This window comes from Suncus etruscus, chromosome 4, assembly GCF_024139225.1.
Source record: "Suncus etruscus isolate mSunEtr1 chromosome 4, mSunEtr1.pri.cur, whole genome shotgun sequence".
Lineage (NCBI taxonomy): Eukaryota > Metazoa > Chordata > Mammalia > Eulipotyphla > Soricidae > Suncus > Suncus etruscus.
In genome coordinates, this window is record NC_064851.1 from 137,919,182 (window position 1) to 137,940,600 (window position 21,419).

Below are 21,419 nucleotides of genomic sequence, written 5' to 3' on the forward strand. Positions count from 1 at the left end.
TGCTCTTACTAGTTGTATTAAACCAAATCATGGGGCCGGGAAGGTGGCGCTAGAGGTAAGGTGTCTGGCCTTACAAGGCGCTAGCCAAGGAACGGACCGCGGTTCGATCCCCCGGCGTCCCATATGGTCCCCCCAAGCCAGGGGCGATTTCTTAGGACAAAGCCAGGAGTAACCCCTGAGCGTCAAAAGGGTGTGGCCCAAAACAAAAAAAAAAAAAAAAAAAAAAAAAAACCAAATCATAAATTGTAAATGCAAATGTTAGTCTAACTGAAGTAACTCAAGAACTGTGTTAATTCATAATGCTATAATGCTTTGTTTTCTGTTAATTAATTTGTGCTATCATTACAGACATAAGAACAGCTGTGCCATTCAAGTTGTGCTATTTACTGCTCCAAGGCCTGAGTGGTGCAGGAAAGGCAACTGAAGATTTAGGGCTCTCTACCCCAACAGCTGTTTAAGTTGCAAAAATGAAGAAAAAGAAAGCAGAAACCTCCTTATTTTCGTTGTGGAATTCACAGCCTATGTGAAAAGAACTGCTGTCAAGGTGAACTGCATGTCTTCCTGGTTTCACGCCTTCCATCCAAAACCTGAAAAGTGAAGCACACTGAGGATCCTCTCAAGATACGGGTCTGCGGGCACACTTCAGCCCTAATGCACTCACTAACTCTGAAAATGCTCTCCCTGGCACTTGCTAAGGAAGGGCTCGAACTGCTTACCTCCGGTCCCTCTACTTCCCATGTGTGGTGTTTGGGGGGCCAGAATGGGTGTGTAAAGCAAAACCTCAGCCTTTGCCTCCCTCTTGGGGGTGGGGGGAAAATTGGGCCTCTGGCTGTCCCTGTCTGACTAGGTAATCAAACCTTTGCTTCTTCTAGCTGTACTTATGTCAAAAGGTAATCCCGTTTAGCTTCAAATCTTCTGTTTGCTACTCATAACAGCACCAAATCTGTAAACCTGGGTCAGGTAAAGGTACTCAGTGCTTAAAAGTCCTGCCTGCTCCCTCTAGCCCAGGGTATTTACCTCCGGAACGGATATAAAATATGTGGTAAAAATTTTGGCTTATGCATCCCAGCATTAGTGCTTTCCCCAACATTAACATCATCCCAGGAACAGAGCCCATCCCTCTGCCTAGCATACATTTCTTAGGACTCCTTAGGTCTGAGCACTCTACTGGTAGGGCTCAGAAGTTTCAGGAAAATTGGTAACTGGAAAAGCAAAACTAGCAGGGCTAAACAGAAATAACAAACTCTCACAAAAGTTAATTTCAAATGTGTAAAACAAAATCAAGCACCATCAAGAGTAGCTGGCCAAGATACAAAGCTATTAAATGGTCCCTTATGGGTCTTTATGGCATGGAATTCTCCCCTATCTAATTACTCCTACTGGGGCCCCTCCTAAGCCTTTTACTTCTGGTAGCCATTGGCCCATGCAGGGTTAGCTCATGCAAATAATTATGACCAGTAATATCAGAAAGTAAAGCCCCAAAATCACATTGGCTTCTAGATTAGAAGCCTCCAGTACAAGAAGTGGGGATTGAAAAGGGAAATCAGCCCCCCCCCCCACCAACCTTGGTGGGTGCCCCGCCCGTTAGGGAAGTTGTCACGGCTTTGGCCCCACCCTTAAGGAAGTCGTCACTGCCACGGCCCCACCTCTACCCCTACCACACGAATCATTGGTGTTATCGTAGCGGAAGTCCAGCCCTCAAGGACTCTTCTTCCCCTCCCACTTCCATCCTATATAAGGGGGTAACGAGGGACCCACGAGGTCTTTGATTCTGGTGGGAATTCATAGACCCTGACCATATCATAATGGTCAGTATTAAAAGCACTTTTTACAAGCATCTGCTGGAACTCATAAGCCTCTTCATTACTTTGCGCCGGGCAGACTAAAATTAGGACTTCCGGACCTTTCACCTCCAAATAAATACTTTTTTTTTTTTTACTTCATTGCTTTGTTTCCTCATAAAATTCTTTTTTTTTTTTTTTTTTGGTTTGATCCCAGGTACCACATATGGTCTCTTGAGCACCGCCAGAAATAATTCCTCAGTACAGAGCCTGGAGTAAGCCCCAAGTAAAGCTGGCTATGTCCCTTAAAAAACAAAAAAGCAGGGGCCAGATCGATAGCACAGCAGTAGGGCATTTGCTTTGCATATGGCTGACCTGGGACGGACCGGGTTTGATCCCTGCATTCCATATGGTCCCCTAAGCCTGGCCAGGAGCAATTTCTGAGCACAGAGCCAGTAGTAGCTCCTGAGCGCTTGTCGGGGGTACCCAAAAACAAAACAAAACAAAATTAAAAAAAGAGCAAAGTTGGTTCAGAGAGATTAGCGTGGAAGTAGTCTTGCATGCAGGATGGTGGTTCGAATCCTGGCATCCCATATGGTCCCCCGGAGCCTGCCAGGAGCGATTTCTGAGCCTACATAGAGCCAGGAATAACCCCTGATGCTGCTGGGTGTGACCCAAAAAACAATTAAAAAAAAAAAAGAGCAAAGAATAAAAATTTTGGCAGTGGCTGAAGAGATTGTACAGCAGGTACTTGACTGCAGTCGACTAGGGTTCAATTTCCAGAACCCCATATGGTCCATGAAGCCTACCAGAAGTAAGCCCTGAGTGTGCCAGGTGTGGTCCTTTGAAACAAAACAAACAAACAAACAAAAAACCAAAGAAATGTAAGCCCTTATCTACTGTAACTACCTCATTAATGTAAAAATTCCCACATGAACGCAATTTTGCTACTGTTGTAGCCATATTTCTACCTTAACATACTAGAAATGATAACCTAAAACCCATTTAGAGAATATATGAAGTGATTGACAATAAAGTACAAAGTGATATACACTCAGTGAACATAGAGTGCAGACCTCCAAGGATGAGAAGCTATGGGCACACCTAAATAAGCAAAATTATTTAGTAGGTCTTGAGCTGGGGCAATGGGTTGACGCTTGCCTTGCACACAGGCCCTGTCCTAGGTTTTGATTCCTGACATCCCATATGGTCCCTCAAGCAATGCCAAGGAGTGATCCAAGTGCAGAGTCAGGAGTAAGTCCTGATCTCTGTTAGGTGTGGCCCCAAAACAACAACAAAAAAAAAATATTTAGGATCTTAACTAAGGTGATTTTAGTCTCTTAGAGAATAACTAGAGACTGCAGTGGGGGGTGCCTAATGAAGCTTCCAAAATTCCTGATTGCTCCTCCACCAAGAAATAAAAATCCAATTAATCTTCTCTTAAATATCAGCTAGCTTTAGGAATTTGCTTAACCAGTACTATATCAATTCTAGAACTTCCAAGATGAGGTCACAAAGGCATCTTGAAATGGACAGAGGTCACATGGAAGTGCTACTGGTTGACACTGAATCAGCTCTCTGGTTAGCTTTGAATTGGCACGAGAACCATGCTGAATTGGACATTAGGCTTTCCATTTACCAGGAGCATATACCGCCCAGTCAGGCAGCAGAGTTTGACCCCCTCCCCTTTGTTTCTGAGCTACACTGACTCTATGCTCAGGAGTGACCTCTGACAGTGCTCATGAGACTATACTAGACCACTCACGGTGATGCTCATGGCTTACTCCATGTTCTATGCACAAGAACCATGCTTGGAAGTTTGGGGGACTATTTGAGGTGCTGTGGATTGAACCTGAGTCAGTCACACGTAAGACAAGTGTTTTACTTACTATACTATCTATCTAGCCCCTAGAAGTCAATTTTGCAGGCTATCTTCTGGTTCCTATTTCTCAGAATTGTGAGATGTAATAAAGTGGTTTCTGTTTCCAGCTACTTCTAGTTTTTTGTTGTTGTTGTTGTTTTTATTGTAATGATACCCTAGTGTCTCAGGACTCACTCGTTTTTGTTCGCAGATCATTCCTGGCAAGGACCATATATGGGTATCAGGGATTAAACCTGGATTGGCAGCATGCAAGGCAGGTGTCTGGCGTATGACGACTGGGCGTATAAGACGACCCCCTCATTTTGCAGTTCTAAACACTAAGATTGAAAGCAAATGCCCTTCAGTGTCCTCCTGAGTGCTTACAGTATGCCATATATTGTGTGAGATGCTACCTTTTTCTTTTCCTTGGTTGGTTCGGTGCAATGGAAACTGGCTGATGGTCTCATGGTAGAAGCAATTGGACTAATGAGACTGAAGATTACAGCTTGGTAAAGACAGCTTCCATATTGGCTTACAAGCAAAAGGCAGTGCAAAGTTTAACAGAGATCCAAAATAAGGTGTTAGAGATGTGATTAGGAGTTGGAGAGTACAGTGGGTTGCAGGAGGCCAACCGGGCTTGAGCCTCAGTATCTCAGATAGTCCCCCATGCACTGCCAGGAGTAATTCCTGAGTGCAGAGTGTCAGGAAAACCCTTGAGCATCAACTAGTGTGATAGAGCTGGAGCAATAGCATAGTGGTAGGGGCATGTGTCTTGCACAAACAAAAAAAACTTCATCAGTAGATGTGATTCAAGGGGCCTCCCCTTTTCCCTATGGAGGACCCAACCAAAATTTAGGCCATGAGGCAGTGAAAACTTCAGAAAGTCAATGGAAATGTAAACCTATTATGTTTTAAGCTGGTGGGGAAATGTAATACGTCCAGGTTTTAAACTTTATTTCTTGTCCCATTCCTATATATTTAGTTACCAACATTCTTTTCTTTCTTTGACATTGAACCTACCTAAGAGGTCAGAAGCAGCAAGTGTCATGACCACTCAACAGTCATCTAGTAAAAGCCTAAGGGAGAGCTTTGTCACACTAAAGGGACACCAGAAAACTTAGCTTCTCTACTTGGTGAAAGGGCCAAAGGGAGTAAAGGGTTAACAACCTATGTGATTCCTAGATGGCCCACCAACTCGATCATGAAATTAGAGGAAATGTCTCCTCTATGCCTCTCAAGTCTGTCTCTACAAAAACCAGATTTTTCTCTCCTGCATGGTCTTAAGCCCTTCAGAAAAAGAAATTGGACAACCTTTAGAAATAAAAATAACTAAAAGGACTTTACTCTGACTGAGAGAACAGGGTGAAGATTGGAGGTGGGGGGCTGCACAGATCCCTGTCTGATCATGAGCCCTCAGTATCTTCTCACACTCTCTCAGAGAGGCCACAGCTGACTGTGAGATGGAGCTCCTGGGAGTCTTAGGGAGGAGATGAACAGACACTCCACATACCTGTCTCATACCTCTTATTAGGCTGCTGATCTACAGCATAGTTGGGCTCCTGTGTGCCTTCCTGTTCCTCAGAAGGAGGAGGGATGGGCCAGAAAGATAGCATGGAGGCAGGGCATTTACCTGGCATGCAGAAGGATGGTGGTTCGAATCCCGGCATCCCATATGATCCCTGAGACTGCCAGGATCGATTTCTGAGCATAGAGCCAGGAGTAGCCCTGGGTTTGACCCCCCCCCCAAAAAAAAAAAAGGAGGAAATTAAATCTGTTACTCCTGGCTCAGGTTCCCTGACGGTGAAATCTCAGTCTCGCTGATTTATCCCAGAGATGTTAGGTACCTAATGTCACCTGAGATTCGGTCTCATGTCCATCTCTGGAACAAAGTCTGGCCTTGCTTTGAATCTGTTTTCGTTCAACCTGTTCTCACCTGGCACCTTGTGGTAGTGCATCATGAAGAGGAAAGGGCTAGGTTGTTGCTCAGACTTCTACTACTGCTACTATTACTACTACTCAGGGACTCTTCCTCCTGCTCTTTTTCTTTTCTAGGGGAACTGCATCAATGAGGACAAAAAAAACTCTTGGTAAGTGGTTGTGAATTCTGTCAAAAGAGGGAGGCAGGAGAAATCAGGCATCTTATTTATTATCTGGACCATGCTTGTCTCCCTGCTCTGGTCTTACCTGAGCACTATAACAGAGTAGTGGCAATGAAAGTATGGAGCAAAGGCTCCTGAATGAGAAACTTTCTCCTCAAAGAATAGTTAAACCTGGATTGAGTTTGCTAGTTGTGTGTGCAAATTCCCAGTGCCAGGCCACAGCTACTCTTCTCAGAAGATCCTGTAGACTCCTGTTTCATGTTCCTCCCTCTGATCCCAGGAGAACGAAATTCTGAAGGACATCATGCTGTTCCCGAGAGCTGCTGGTAAATATGTCCTCAAGCCCATGGAAGCCATCAGAACATAATTTCACAATCTGGAGAGGCTGGATAGGACAAGACAAGTGGCATGTTTCTGGGCCAGTCAAGCTATCTCCATAGCTCCCTGCACTGTCCCAATATGATTGTCTTGGACTGCCTAGAAGGTAGATTCCAGCTGCTGGGCAGACACCAAGGAGGGGCACCAGAACGGTAACTAACAGGTATCTGTGTGTTCTCCTTCCTGTATCTATGCCTGTCCTGCAACATAAGTCCGGTTCCCAGGGAAGACAGAACAGCTGCTTGCCGCTGGAAAATGGTGGATCTTAATTGCTAGATAGTGTCACCCATAGTAGTGGTGCCTCTTCCCTACCAGGTACCCTTGGGCCACTGGGGTTAATGGCTGAAAGCTTCATCATTCAATCAATGCATAAGAGCGAGGAAAATGTTGATATATAAGGATATATAAATATATATGTTGTCTTTTAATTACATGTTATTAAAATGCTGTTTGTTATAATCTGGCTCTTTTTCTTTCCTATTCTCGGTTGTGATCAGATTGTTTATCCCTTCCTTTTTTGTTTTTGTTTTTTTTTTTTGTTTTGTTTTTGTTTTTGGGTCACACCTGGCAGTGCTCAGGGGTTGCTCCCTGGCTCCAAATTCAGAAATCGCTCCTGGTAGGCTCAGGGAACCATATGGGATGCTGGGATTTGAACCATTATCCTTCTGCATGCAAGGCAAATGCACTACCTCCATGCTATTTCTCTGGCCCCTTTTCAACTTCCTTTTAAACTCAGAAGTTTTATTTTGTTTTGTTTGGGGGCCACACCTGGTAATGCTAAGGGGTTATTCCTGGCTATGTGCTCAAAAATCGCTCCTAGCTTGGGGGACCATATGGGATGCCGGGTATCAAACCCAGGTCTGTCCTGGGTCAGCCATGTGCAAGGCAAACACCTATCACTGGGCTATTGGTCCGGCCCCAATATGAATAAATGCAACAAATGAAGAACTCAGCTAGTTTATTTATTTATTGGCCACATTCCGTGGCGCTCAGGGTTACTCCTGGCTTGGTGCTCAGAAATTTCTCCTGGCTCGGGGAACCATATGGGATGCTGGGAATTGAAGCAAGTGTTTGTCCTGTGTCAGCTGCATGCAAGGCAAATGCCTTTACCTTTGTGCTACCACTGTGGCCTAAACTCAGAAGTTTTGTAGGATTTGTACAATAGGGGCCGGCGAAGTGGCGCTAGAGATAAGGTGTCTGCCTTGCAAGCACTAGCCAAGGAAGGACCGCGGTTCGATCCCCCGGCGTCCATATGGTCCCCCCAAGCCCAGGGGCAATTTCTGAGCACTTAGCCAGGAGTACCCCTGAGCATCAAATGGGTGTGGCCCCGAAAAACCAAAAAAAAAAAAAAAAAAAAAAAGGATTTGTACAATAGCATAAATGTTGGAGAATGGGCTTTGTCAAGTTGGAGTCCAGAAACACGTGGTTTCTTAAGTACTGCCAGGCATAACCAGGAAGTATTGTACCTGTTATAGCCCCTAAATACCAAGCTCAGTATGACCCAATAAAATACATTAATTTTCTTTTCTTTTGTGTGTGTGTGTGTGTGTGTGGTTTTTGGGTCATACCTGGCAATACTCAGGGGTTACTCCTGGTTTCAATGCTCAGAAATTGCTCCTGGCAGGCACGGGGGTCCATATGGGATGCCAGGATTCGAACTGATGACCTTCTGCATGAAAGGCAAACGCCTTACCTCCATGCTATCTCTCTGGCCCCACATTAATTTTTCAATCTGAAGTTTTTATTGTATAAGCAAGCCTGTTTTTTTTTTTTGTTGTTGTTGTTATTTGTTTTTGGCCACACCCAGAGGTACTCAGGGGTTACTCCTGGCTCTGCACTAAGAAATCATTCCTGGCAGGCTTGAGAACCATATGGGATGCTGGGGATCGAACCCATCATACACAAGGTAAATGCCCTATAATTGTGCTATTGCTACAGCCCAAGCAAGCCTGTTTCTACTGACTAGGGGTGACCTTAATGATATTGGGGCCAGAGAGATAGCATGGAGGTAAGACGTTTGCCTTTGCATGCAGAAGGATGGTGGTTTGAATCTCGGCATCACATATAGGCCTCCAAGCTTGCCAAGAGCAATTTCTGAGCATAGAACCAGAAGAGACCCCTGAACGATGCCAGGTGTGACCCCAAAATAAACAAAAAAAAATGATATCAAAAAAATTCTAGCTCCATTGCGAAATACTGAAATAGTGTGCATTAGGTATATAACATCATGGTTTGTTATTTCATTATTATTACCACAAGCAAGTCAATTTGTGTTTATTAACTCACCATGCTGTTTTAATTTGTAGAAGAATACTTAAACTCTACTCTCTGGCTAAATTCTTTTTTTCTGTTTTTTGTTTTTGGGCCACACCTGGCAGTGCTCAGGAGTTTCTCCTGGCACTGAGCTCAGACATCGTTCCTGGCAGGCTTAAAGGATCATATGGGATGCCGAGAATCGAACTGGGGTCTGTCCTGGGTTGGTTTCGTGCAAGGCAAATGCCCTACTACTGTGCTATCTCTCCAGCTCCTCTCTGGCTAAAATTTTTTTGGGGGGGGGGCCACACCCGGTGGTGCTCAGAGGTTTACTCCTGGCTATCTGCTCAGAAATAGCTCCTGGCAGGCATGGGGGACCATATGGGATGCCGGAATTCGAACCAATCACCTTAGGTCTTGGATCAGCTGTTTGCAAGGCAAAAGCGGCTATGCTATCTCTCTGGCTCCACTCTCTGGCTAAATTTTAATTACACGACATGGCACTGCTTTATCTCACTACTCAATCATGGAATTAGAGAAAAGGTTTCCTTTAAGCCTCTCAAGTCTGTCTCTAAAAAAGAGACATGCCCTGTTGTATTTCATCACAGCCGATTCCCTGCATATGGATGCCAGGTCTTGGGCCCTTCAAAAGGCAGCTCAGTGATGGCATTTGGTCTCCCAGTATGAAATATTCTGAGAAAATAAACTGGTACCCACATACTCATGTGAACACACTCTATAGGAAGAAAAGGTTGCTTTTATTTTTGAATCTCTAGAAGTGGATTCTCAGAAAAAAAAAACTGAAACATCAGCAGCACATTGAATAATTGGAAACATTCATTGAAGTATGATTTCTCAGCATAAGAAGAAAGTTGTTGAGTGTATCTCCTTTCGAAAACTGGAATCACTTTGCAATGTCCTTCTCTTACATAATAAGGTCCTAAAACCCTTTCCTAAATTTGATGTATTTTCATGTCAAAAACGTATCACAAATAATGGGGGAGGGGTTAGTACTGGGGTTAAATCCTTGCATGCTCACACATGCAAGGCAAATAGGTACTCTATGGCTAAGCTGCATTTCTGGCCTTAACATTTTTTGGGATTTTAGTTGGGGAGCTACCATACCTGGTGATATTGGGGCTACTCCAGCTAAAGCCCCTCAGTACATGCTTTCACATTAAGACAATCCTTGAGGGCTGTGGGGAAAGGATTGGTATCCTTTGCAACTATAAAACAATTTCAATACTACCGCAAACTAAAATACTTCAACTTTAAAAAAAAAGATTATCTTTGAAGTAGTTTTGTGATATGCAGTGCACAATACTGACTAAAAAAAGAGAATTTGTGCATTTACATTATTTAAATATGAAAAAGCTACTGTCATCTTCCTCTACAAAAAAAATCAGCAAGCTATAGTTATTCAAGTACATTAATTTCATTGTACTTCATATATATTTTTTTAGGGGGGCACACAGTGGTGCACAGGGGCTACTTCTGGATTTATGTGTAGGGTCACTCCTGACAGTTCTCTGAGACCATGTGGTACCAGAGATCAAACTCAGGCCACCTGCATGCAAAACACATCTTCCAACTTGCTATAGCTCTCCAGCCCACTTTGAACTCTGAATGAGATTGAAAAAACCAAACTCACCTACCATAGAGCTGTTAATCTTAAAGAAAAAAAAAAAATCTTTAAAATTTTGTGAAACATGATCAGATTAAAAAAAAATCACAAATGTCCAATTACATAAATTGATATTGACTGCTCATTTTCACTAGCAGAAGATCCTGATTATGGTAAAGAAATTCATAAAATGAAATGGTGAAAGTGATTAACTGGTGGTCTTGGGTCTTAGGCTAGTGCCTGGACTTTCAGCGAAGCGTGACCAGCTCCTCTGAAGAGGTTGGGTGGATGGCGACCGTGTTATCAAAGTCGGCTTTTGTTGCTCCCATTTTCACAGCCACAGCAAAGCCCTGTAGCATTTCATCACAGCCGATTCCCTGCATATGGATGCCAATCACCTGAGGGAGAGTGAGAAAATATTCCTAATTATGGGCCATATAAATAGTTCCACAGGCTGAAAACAAGCTTTGCATATGGAAGACCCAGATTCCGTCCTTGGCACTGCATGGTTCCTGGACACTGACCCTGCTTCCCCAATATTTTCTCTAATGCCGTGGGCATTACACTGATGCTTAGCAGCCCAGTTTTGTTTTGTTTTGGTTTGGTTTTGGTTTTTGGGTCACACCTGGCAGGCTCGGGGCACCATATGGGATGCTGGGATTCGAACCACCGTCCTTCTGCATGTAAGGCAAATGCCCTAACTTCATGCTATCTCTCTGGCCCCAGCAGCCCAGCTTTGAGGTTTTCCAAGGCCCTTCCTCACACTCTGACCTCTTGAACTCTCCCCTCCATCCTCACTACTCATCAAGCTTTCTCCTTTGCACATTCTTCCTCTATCTGAACAATATCCCCTCTCCTTTCTCCTCTTTCATTTTTTTTGTGGGGGGCACACTCAGTGTGACTCAGGGGTGACTCCTGACTCTGTGCTCAGAATCTCTCCTGACAGGCTTGGGGGACATGTGGAATGCTGGGAACTGAATCCAGGTCCATCCTGGGTTGGCTGCATGCAAGGCAAATGCCCTACTGCTGTGCTAGCTCTCCAGCCCTGCCTCCTTTCTCTTTTTTTTTTTTTTTTTTTTTTGGTTTTTGGGCCACACCCGGTAACGCTCAGGGGTTACTCCTGGCTATGTGCTCAGAAGTTGCTCCTGGCTTGGGGGACCATATGGGACACCGGGGGATCGAACCGCCGTCCGTCCAAGGCTAGCGCAGGCAAGGCAGGCACCTTACCTTTAGCGCCACCGCCCGGCCCCCCAACCCTTTCTCTTTTTTAATTAAAACAAAACAAAAAAAAAAACAACAACAAAATATGCCAGGAGCAATTTCTGAGCATTGGAGCCCAGGAGTAACCCCTGAGTGCTGCCAGGGGTTGGTGACCCAAAAACCAAAAACCAAAACAAAAACAAAAAAACAAACAAACAAACAAAAAAAAACAGGGGCAGGAGAGATATCATGGAGGTAGTTCGTTTGCCTTGCATGCAGAAGGATAGTGGTTCGAATCTCGGTATCCCATATGGTCCCCCGAGCCCTGCCAGGAGCGATTTCTGAGCATAGAGCCAGGAGTAATCCCTGAGTGTTGCTGGGTGTGATCCAAAAACAAAACAAACAAACAAACAAAAAAACCCCACTTTATTTAAAGGAGAGAGAGTGCAACATGTACTGAACACCTGCAAAGGCCCAGGTTTAACACCCGCACATGGTCCCCAGAGTACCACTGGGTTTGGCCTCCAAACCAAAAAATAATAAATAAGAAGGCCCAATAAAATTACTCAATCAACGTACTAAAAGTTTGTTTGCATGCAGGAGACCTGAGCTTGATGCTGGGCATTGCAGTTCCCCCAAAGATGTTTAGGGGGTCTGCAAACATCTTTGGGGGACTCACCAAGCACAAAGTTAGGGCTAATGTCTAAACAACTCTGTGCAAAGACTAAATTAACTCACTAAATAAAGCAGGGAGAAAAAGTAACTGTGTTCATGAGAGAAAATGGACTTCACCTGGATGACAGAAAAGAGTGCTAGGAACTGGAAGAAAGGATGGGGCTGGAGAGATAGTATAGTGGGTAGAGCATTGCCTAGCTTGATCTGGGCTTGGTTCTTGGCATCCCATGTAGTCCAAACACAGCCGAAGTAATCCCTGGGCACAAGGTCAGGAATAAGCCCGGAATACCATCAGGAAGGAAGGTGTGTGGCACATTTAAAAGAAAAAAAATAAATAAACCAAAACCAAACAAACAAACAAACCAAAAAAGCCCCACAAAGAAACCAAAACCAAAATAAAAAAAAAAACCAAACACAACAAAAATCACACATAAAACCAAAACCAAAAACCCCACAAATATCACAAAACTCAAAACCCAAACAAATAAAATAAAAGAAGAGAAAAAGGAATTTTACATCTATGAGAGATAGCACATCAGGCAGGGCATTAGCCTTGTATGTGGTCAACTCAGTTTCAATCCCAGGTCTCCAAGATAGCCCACCCCTGAACACTGCTGCACACTGTGGCCCCAAAACAAGAACCAAAGAAAAGAATGCCAGTCTTTTTTTCATCTGCTTACAGATGCTGGAAGGCTGAAGAAATGATGTCTTTTCAGTTTTCTCTATCACTTTGCAAAGTTGTTCTTATTGGGTGATTAAACAATTGCAGTCCCCCTTTCTAGCTGACTTGACTAAATTTTATTTATTCATTATTTGCTATGGGGGCATATTTTTGATTAGTGGACATAGGGGTCAAACCCAATCAACATGTATGGAATAGGCTCCATTTTGTCAGTCACACTTGCAGTCTCTCAGCAGACTTGATTCTCTCCGGCTGGTGATCCCCACACTTCTTTTTTTTTTTATTCGTTTTTTTTTGGGATCACACCTGGCACTGCTCAGGTGTTACTCCTGGCTCTAGGCTCAGAAATTGCTCCGGACAGGCTCTGGGGACCATATGGGATGCCGGGATTCGAACCACCATCCTTCTGCATGCAAGGCAAATGCCTTGCCTTGCCTCCATGCTACCTTTCTGGCCCCAATTCCCACACTTCTTTTGTTTGTTTGTCTTTGGGTCACACTCGGCAGTGCTCAGAGTTATTCCTGGCTCCATGCTCAGAAATCCCCCCTGGAGGCACGGGGGACCATAAGGGATGCGGAATTCGAACCACCGTCCTTCTGCATGGAAGGCAAACACCTCCATGCTATCTCACCGGCCCATCCCTACACTTCTGAGCTGCCTGCATTCACAGGATCAGCAAACTTTGAATAAAACCCTGGCCTTTGGGGCTGAAATGATAGTACACTGGGTAAGGCACTGGCCGTGCATGCTGCCAACCTGGGTTCAATCCTTGATACCAGATATGGTCTTCCGAGGCCATCAAGGTAATCTCTGAGAGCACTGTCAGGTGTGGCCAAAAATTTAAACACAAAAACAAAAAACAACCAAATACACAAAAGACCCTAAACTTCCAAGTCACATTTTATATAAATATTAAACACAGCCAAATTTTTAGCTATTGTGATCTAAATGGGATTTTCATTTAGATCATTTGATAAAGGGATGAACTTTTACATTATCCTTCAACCGCTATCCAGTTCTTAGATCTTAGTAGACTACCAAGTAATGCTTATCAAATGAATGAATTATAACTGGTATGAAGAACTGGCACAGGGCAGAGAGATAGCACAACGGTAGGCATTTGCTTTGCACACAGCCAATCCAGGATGGGTGATGGTTCGAATTGCGGCATCCCATATGGTCTCCTGTGCCTGCCAGGAGCGCTATCTGAGTGCAGAGCCAGGAGTAACCTGAGTGCTACCACTGGTGTGACAAAAAAAAAAAAAAAAAACCACCAAAAAAAGAACTGGCACAAAGAGATAAAGCATTGATTAATTATCTGAAATCTTAGGCTCCTGGAGCCAAGAGGCAGAAATCTATGCTTCACTGCCAACTTCCCTTTCTTCTCTGCTCTGGTGGGTCTTCAGTGTCCTGTTTCAAAGTCAAACTACAGGGGCCCCGAGAGACAGTGGTAGGGTGTTTGCCTTTCATGTGGCCACATGTTCGATTCTTGGCATCCTACATGGTCCCCCAAACTTGCCAGGAGTGATTTCTGAGGGCAGGGCCAGGAGTAATCCCTGAGCGTTGCTGGGTGTGGCCCCAAAGCAAAAACAAACCAAAATTAAAAAAGCCAGACTGGGTCGGAGAAATAGCATGGAGGAAAGGTGTTTGCCTTGCATGCAGAAGGTCGGTGGTTCGAATCCTGCCATCCCATATGGTCCCCCTGAGCCTGCCAGGGAGTGATTTCTGAATGTGGAGCCAGGAGGAACCCCTGAATACTGCCGGGTGTAACCCAAAAACCAAAAAAAAAAAAAAAAAAAAAAAAAAAAAGCCAGACTACATGTTGTGACTTCTTGAGGCACAGTGCAACTGACTAAGATACTGACTACACTCTTTTTGGGGGGTAGAGGGAGGAAAGGGCACGCCCAAAGGTGCTCAGGGCTTTTGCCTGGCTCGTTTCTCAGAGATCACTCTGGCTTCTGACTGCAGTCTTTTGGATCCACAGGCATGAGAAAACTCTCTCCAGGAGCCACAATCCCAAGGCAGACTGCTAACCCACTTTAGTATTTTAATTCAGTTAATATAATCAGTCGGGGGCCGGTAGGTGGCGCTGGAGGTAAGGTGTCTGCCTTGCAAGCGCTAGCCAAGGAAGGACCGCGGTTCGATCCCCGCCCGGCGTCCCATATGGTTCCCCCAAGCCAGGGGCGATTTCTGAGCACATAGCCAGGAGTAACCCCTGAGCGTCAAACGGGTGTGGCCCAAAAAAAAATATATATATATATATAATCAGTCCAGTAGCCTAGTAACAAAATAATTTTATAACAAAATAAAGCCCATTTTAAAAATAAATCTTTGGGGGCCAGAGTGATAGTATATGCAGGTAGGATGTTTCCTTGCACAAGGGCAGGTCCAAGTTCAATTTTCCAGCATCTCATATGGTCTCCTGACTGCCAGAAGTGATTCCTGACCATAGAAAATGGGAGTAACTCCTGAGCAATGCAGGGTGTTGATGAAAAGCAACAATAAAATTAATCTTTGACAATGTCAAAAAACTGAACCTGGGCCGGAAGGTGGCGCTGGAGATAGGTGTCTGCCTTGTAAGTGCTACCAAGGAACGGACCGCGGTTCGATCCCCCGGCGTCCATATGGTCCTCCCAAGCCAGGGGCGATTTTCTGACCACATAGCCAGGAGTAACCCCCTGAGCGTCAAACGGGTGTGGCCCAAAAACAAAAACAAAAACAAAAAAAAAAAACAAAAAACTGAACCTAATACCTCACGCATACAAAGCAAACCCTCTACTGCTAACCCTGTCCCTAGTCCTAAAAATGAACTGTTTCATTTATGTGTAGGGACCTTAGTAAGCTCTGTAGAGAAACAATTTTAGTGTATGCAATGACAAAGTAAGTGCAAAGATGTCTTTTCTTTTAAACAACAACAGGGCTGGAGAGACAGCAGCAGGTAGGGCACATAACTTGCACATGGCTGATCCCCAGTATCACATATGGTCTCCTGAGCAATGCCAGTAGACAGCTCTGAATGCAGAGCTAGGAGTAAGTCCTATTGAACTGCTCGGTGTGGCCCCCAAACAAGCAAACAACAACAACGTAAAAGGTGGGGAGCTGGAGAGAGAATAGCAGTTAAACATTTTGCCTTGCTCATGGCCAATCTGGGTTCAATTCCTGGCATCACATATGGTCCATTAAACACCACCAGAAGTAGTCCCTGACTTCAGAGCCAGGAGTAATTCATGGTTTTTCTGGGTGTGGTTCCTCCAAAATAAAAGAAAGAAGAAAAATACCCTGAGCAGGGGCTGGAGAGAGAGCTCAATGGGATGCTTTTATGCATGCAGGAGACCCAAGTTTGACCCCTGGCATCACAGAGACCTTTATTATTCCCAAGAGTGACCCTTGGGCATGGAGCCAGGAGAAGCCCCTGCACACTGCCCAGTTTTGTTCCAACAGGAACAAAAATTAACGAATGAAAGAAGAAAGGGGAAAAGCCTATACAGAAATCAGAGAGACAGTTCAAAGGGCTGGAGTAAATTTAGTAAGCATCAGGCTTGCCTTCAAGCCTTGGCACTGTATGTTTTCCCAAGCTCTATAGGAAGAAGTCCCTTATCTCCTCAGGTATGACCTTAAAACAATGATAATATTTTTTTTGACCAAAATAGCATGTGACCTCTGGCGAGCATCATGCTGAGTGTTTGAGCATTACGATGAGATGTGTGACCCTGGCCATTGTAACAAAAAATAACAAAGGGAAATGAGGCAAAGAAGGCAAACCAGATGAAGAATAGTAGAGGACAAGGAGAGAGCTGGAAGAAAAGGAGTGCATGCTCTGCATGAGGGAGACCATGGCTTAGTCCCCAGCACCACGTGGTCTCCCACTCTCAGCTCTTCCCCCAAATAAAACAAATCATTAATTATCTCCCCCCAAAAAAGAAATTCCTCTTTTTCATCAATGAAGTTTGTTAATGTCTGTTCTGTTAAATTCTTTTTCTGAGGGTGGGGAAAAGATTTTTGGCTACACCCAGAGTTCAAGGGTTACATTAAATTCCTATTTATCAGGACCGGAGAGATAGCATGGGAGTAGGGCATTTGCCTTGCATGCAGAAGGACGTGGTTCGAATCCCGGCATCCCATATGGTCCCCTGAGCCTGCCAGGAGCGATTTCTGAGAATAGAGCCAGGAGTAACCCCTGAGCGCTGTCGGGTGTGACTCAAAAACAAAAACAAAATCTATTTATCCAGGGTAGAAGACATAGTAAAGGAGTTAGAACAGTTGCCTTGTTCTTGTTGCCAATCCTAATTTAATCTCTGATACAGCCTATGGGTCACTCTTGAGCACTTTTTATCTGTTTGTCTTTAGGTCACACCCATGGTGCTTAGGGCTTGCTCTGTGCTCAAAAATCACTCCTGGCAGTGGTCGAGGGACCATATGGGATGCTGGGGATTGAACCTAGGTTGGTACATGTAAGGCAAACACCTACCCACTGTGCTATTGCTCCAGCCCCTCTCCTGAGCACTTCCAAAGGTGGGCCTAACTTCTCATCCCCTCTAAAACACAAAAAGGAAAGAAATTCCCATGTCTTCAGTATTTCTGAGTTTCCTATCTATCCTGGTCACAAAGTGGTGAGTGAGTTTTTTCCAGTTTTCAGTCCTTCCCTCTCATGCTTCCAGTCTTTCTGAATGACGTTATCATGAGGAGCACATGGAGAAACAAGTTAAAGTGAGATGGTAACAGGTGGGTCAGAAAATGCCTAACCTGTGCATCCTCCCTCACCACCCCTCAGAATATGTCCATCCCTACCACCCTGGAAGAACATTTTACTTACAAGATGCCCACATACCTTTTCCTCTTGGAAGGCGCAGACCATTTTCATCACACATTTTGTTTTCCTTTTGGTAACTGCGTGATACATTGGGGTAAAGGTGGTTGAATAGGTCTTCACGTTTTCCCTTCCATATTTATGAATGGCCTCCTCTGAAAGGAACAGGGGAAAAAATGAGTCTAAACAATCACACTGAGATAGACACTGAACACAGATACGAAACCCAAATGGAATCACAAGAATTCATTTTACAAAACTGCTATTAAAAAAAGTAGGTGTCGGGAAAGGGAGGAAGGAAGGGAGGGGGAGGAAGGAAGTGGGAATGAGGGAGGAGGAGGGAAAAAAGAGGGGAAAGGAGGAAGAGGGAGGGGGAGAAAAGAAAACAAAAAAAAAGAAAAAAAAACAAGAAGGGCCGGAGAGATAGCATAGTGGTAAGGCCTTTGCCTTGCATGCATAAGGACGGTGGTTTGAATCCCAGCATCCCATATGGTCCCCTGAGCCTACCGGGGGAAATTTCTGAGGATAGAGCCATGAGTGACCCATGAGCGCTGCTGGGTGTGACCCAAAAACCAAAAAAAAAAAAAAAATTTTTTTTGCTCTAAAGTTTATGTAACAGGGTATTAATTAAAATTTCTCATTGGTGGGCCCAGAGAGATAGCACAGCGGCATTTGCCTTGCAAGCAGCCGATCCAGGACCAAAGGTGGTTGGTTCGAATCCCAGTGTCCCATATAGTCCCCCGTGCCTGCCAGGAGCTATTTCTGAGCAAACAGCCAGGAGTAACCCCTGAGCACCACCAGGTGTGGCCCAAAAACCAAAAAAAAAAAAAAAAAAAATTCTCATTGGTGGGACCGGAGAGATAGCATGGAGGTAAAGCGTTTGCCTTTCATGCAGAAAGACATTGGTTCAAATCCCAGCATCCCATATGGTCCCCAGTGCCTGCCAGGGGCGATTTCTGAGCAGAGAGCCAGGAGTAACACCTGAACGCTGCCGGGTGTGACCCAAAAACCAAAAAAAAAAAAAAATTTTTTTTCATTGGGGCCAGAGAGATAGCATGGAGGTAGGGCATTGCCCTGCATGCAGAAGGACGGTGGTTCGAATCCCGCATCCCATATGGTCCCCAGAGCCCACCAGGAGCGATTTCTGAGTGTAAAGCCAGTAGTAACCCCTGAGCACTGCTGGGTGTGACCCAAAAACCAAAAAGAAAAAAGAAAAATTGTGTTTGGGAAGCTGAGGGCTACACCCAGTAGTGCTCAGGGGCTATTCCTGGCTCAGGAGTGACCCCTGGTTGTGTCTGAGACATTGTGTTCCAGGTATTAAACTCAATAAATGCAAGGCAGCTGACTCACTCCTGTAGTATCCTGAGAGCTGTTTAAAATTTAAAGAAAAGTTGCAAAATTAGGGTTGGAGAGGTTGCTCTTAATTGAACTGGGTTTGAATTATATATAGTTCTCTGAGCCTCACTGAAAGTGACCCTGGAGCACAGAGTCAAGAGAAAGCCCTGAGCACAATTGGATGTGGCCCAAAAAGAAAAAAAAAAAAGGTCACCACCAACGATACTTAGGCTTACTCCTGGCTCTGCCCTCAAAGATCTTTCCTGACAGTCTCCAGGGACCATATAAAGTGCCAGGGATTGAAGCCAGGTCAGCTGTTTGCAAGTCAAACTTTGGCCTCATTTTTTTTTTTTTTTTTGGTTTTTGGGCCACACCCGTTTGACCCTCAGGGGTTACTCCTGGCTATGTGCTCAGAAATCGCCCCTGGCTTGGGGGGACCATATGGGATGCCGGGGATCTAACGGCTGTCTGTCCTATGCTAGCGCTTGCAAGGCAGACATCTTACCTCTAGCGCCACCTTTCTGGCCCCCTCATTTTGTTTTTTTAATTTAAAAAGTTGCAAGACTAGTGCAGGGGACTCCCTATGCCTTTAAAAAAGTTCTTTAGGGGCCAGAGAGATGGCAGGGAGGTAAAACGTTTGCCTTTCATGCAGAAGGATGGTGGTTTGAATCCCGGCATCCCATATGGTCCCCCGTGCTTGCCAGGGGCGATTTCTGAGCAGAGAGCCAGGAGTAACCCCTGAGTGCTGCCGGGTGTGACCCAAAAACCAAAAAAAAAAAATTTTTTTTTTCTTTAAAAAAAAATTCTTTAATTGATTCACCTGAGATACACTATTACAAAAGTTGTTTGTGAATTGAGTTTCGGTCATACAATATCTAACACTTAATCCTTCACTAGTACACACATTTCCTGCCACCATTATCCTGTTTCCCCTGCCTTACCCCCGCCTTCCTCTATGGTAGACTTTTTTTCTGCTCTCTCTCTCTCTCTTAGACATTGTGCTTTGCACTGTTAGTACTGAAGAGGTATCATGCAATATCACTTTACCTCTTTTTTAGCAACCAGTTCTTATCCAGAACAATTATTTCAAACTAAAAATGAGAATTTGGGGGGGGGGTTGGATCACGCCCAGCAGCGCTCAGGGGTTACTCCTGGTTCTGTGGCCACTGCCGCCCACCGCCGCACCCACCGCCACCACCACCACCACCACCACCCTGCCCTTTCATTTCAGAACAGAAAACAGACACTCTGCAAATCCTGTGAGGCAGTCATAAAATCTCGGTGCAGGAATACATGCATACAAACACCTAATCTACTTACAGAAGCCAACATGTAAAATCGGTGACACATCTCTCTGGCCCTCACAACACAATTTTTTTCAAACACGGATTTTTAAAACAAAACTTTAAATGAAATAAAACTAGAAAACAGAGGGATGGAAAAAAGGATTCAGAAGTAGGCAAGTGAACTCTAAAAGGGTATCCAGAAAGGAGTGTAATTTAGGTGTAGGGTCAGATTTAGGGACTTAGCAGATGCCTAAATTCTAGTCCAGTGGTGAGAACAAAAACAGAATGACTTTACTTTTAGAAAACCTACCTTCGGGGCCGGGAAGGTGGCGCTAGAGGTAAGGTGTCTGCCTTACAAGCGCTAGCCAAGGAACGGACCGCGGTTCGATCCCCCGGCGTCCCATATGGTCCCCCCAAGCCAGGGGCGATTTCTGAGCACATAGCCAGGAGTAACCCCTGAGCGTCAAACGGGTGTGGCCCAAAAACCAAAAAAAAAAAAAAAAAGAAAACCTACCTTCACACACACACACACACACACACACACACACACACACACACAAGAAAAGAAAAAAAAAAAACCTACCTTCAGTAAGTCCTACTGTCCCAATTGGCGGGTGGCTGAAGACCACTGTGGGGATATTGTCATAGTCCAATTTTGAATCCTTTTTACATTCAAAAAGTCTATGTGCAAGTTTTCGGCCCGCAGCTATGGCAACTAGAAAGATGTTACAAAATCACTGTTTAGATCACTGTTCACAGTTACAGCAGGATGATTTACTAATCATGTCTATCAGGATTAGCACCTAGTTCTAGTCCATCACCTTAACCACTCAGTCACAACTACATAGGATTAGTACTTAGTTCTAACAAATATTTTTTTTGGCCACACCCACCGGTGCTCAGTGGTTACTCCTGGCTGTCTGCTCAGAAATTGCTCCTGGCAGGCACGGGGGACCATATAGGACACCGGGATTCAAACCAACCACCTTAGGTCCTGGATCGGCTGCTTGCAAGGCAAATGCCGCTGTGCTATCTCTCCGGGCCCTCTAACAAATATTTTAAGTCACATTTTAAATTGAGGTTATGGGTTTACAATGCTGTCAATCATGTTTTTCATTCGAGCACCACATCCACCACAATGGGCATAAGTGTCCTAAGGACCCCTTTCATCTCCCCAATATATGCTCAGTTCTATAGTCAAAATCTTCAGTTCCAGGGTGGAGCAGTAGCACATTGGGCGTTTGCCTTGCATACAGCTGACCTAGGACTGACCGTAGTTCAATCCCCTGGTGTCCCATATGGTCCCCCAAGCCAGGAGCAATTTCTGAGCACATAGCCAAGAGTAACCCCTGAGCGTCACTGGGTGTAGCCCCAAAACCAAAAACCAAAAACCAAAAAAAAACCTTCAGTTCCAATGACTTTGATTGTTATTCCCTTA

General features: G+C 44.7%; 1 protein-coding gene across 1 annotated transcript in view; it reads right to left on the bottom strand.

The window, feature by feature from the left end:
- Positions 1-9,721: 9,721 nt before the first annotated feature.
- Positions 9,722-21,419, bottom strand: part of GSR (glutathione-disulfide reductase) — a 66,805-nt gene continuing 55,107 nt past the window's right edge. Inside the window, exons 11-13 of the mRNA XM_049772359.1 lie at positions 20,565-20,696; positions 17,382-17,515; positions 9,722-10,394 (exon numbers count right to left, since the gene is read on the bottom strand). Of these exons, the coding sequence (XP_049628316.1) occupies positions 10,245-10,394; positions 17,382-17,515; positions 20,565-20,696 (416 nt within the window). The 3' untranslated portion in view covers positions 9,722-10,244. The remainder of the gene's footprint in view (positions 10,395-17,381; positions 17,516-20,564; positions 20,697-21,419) is intronic.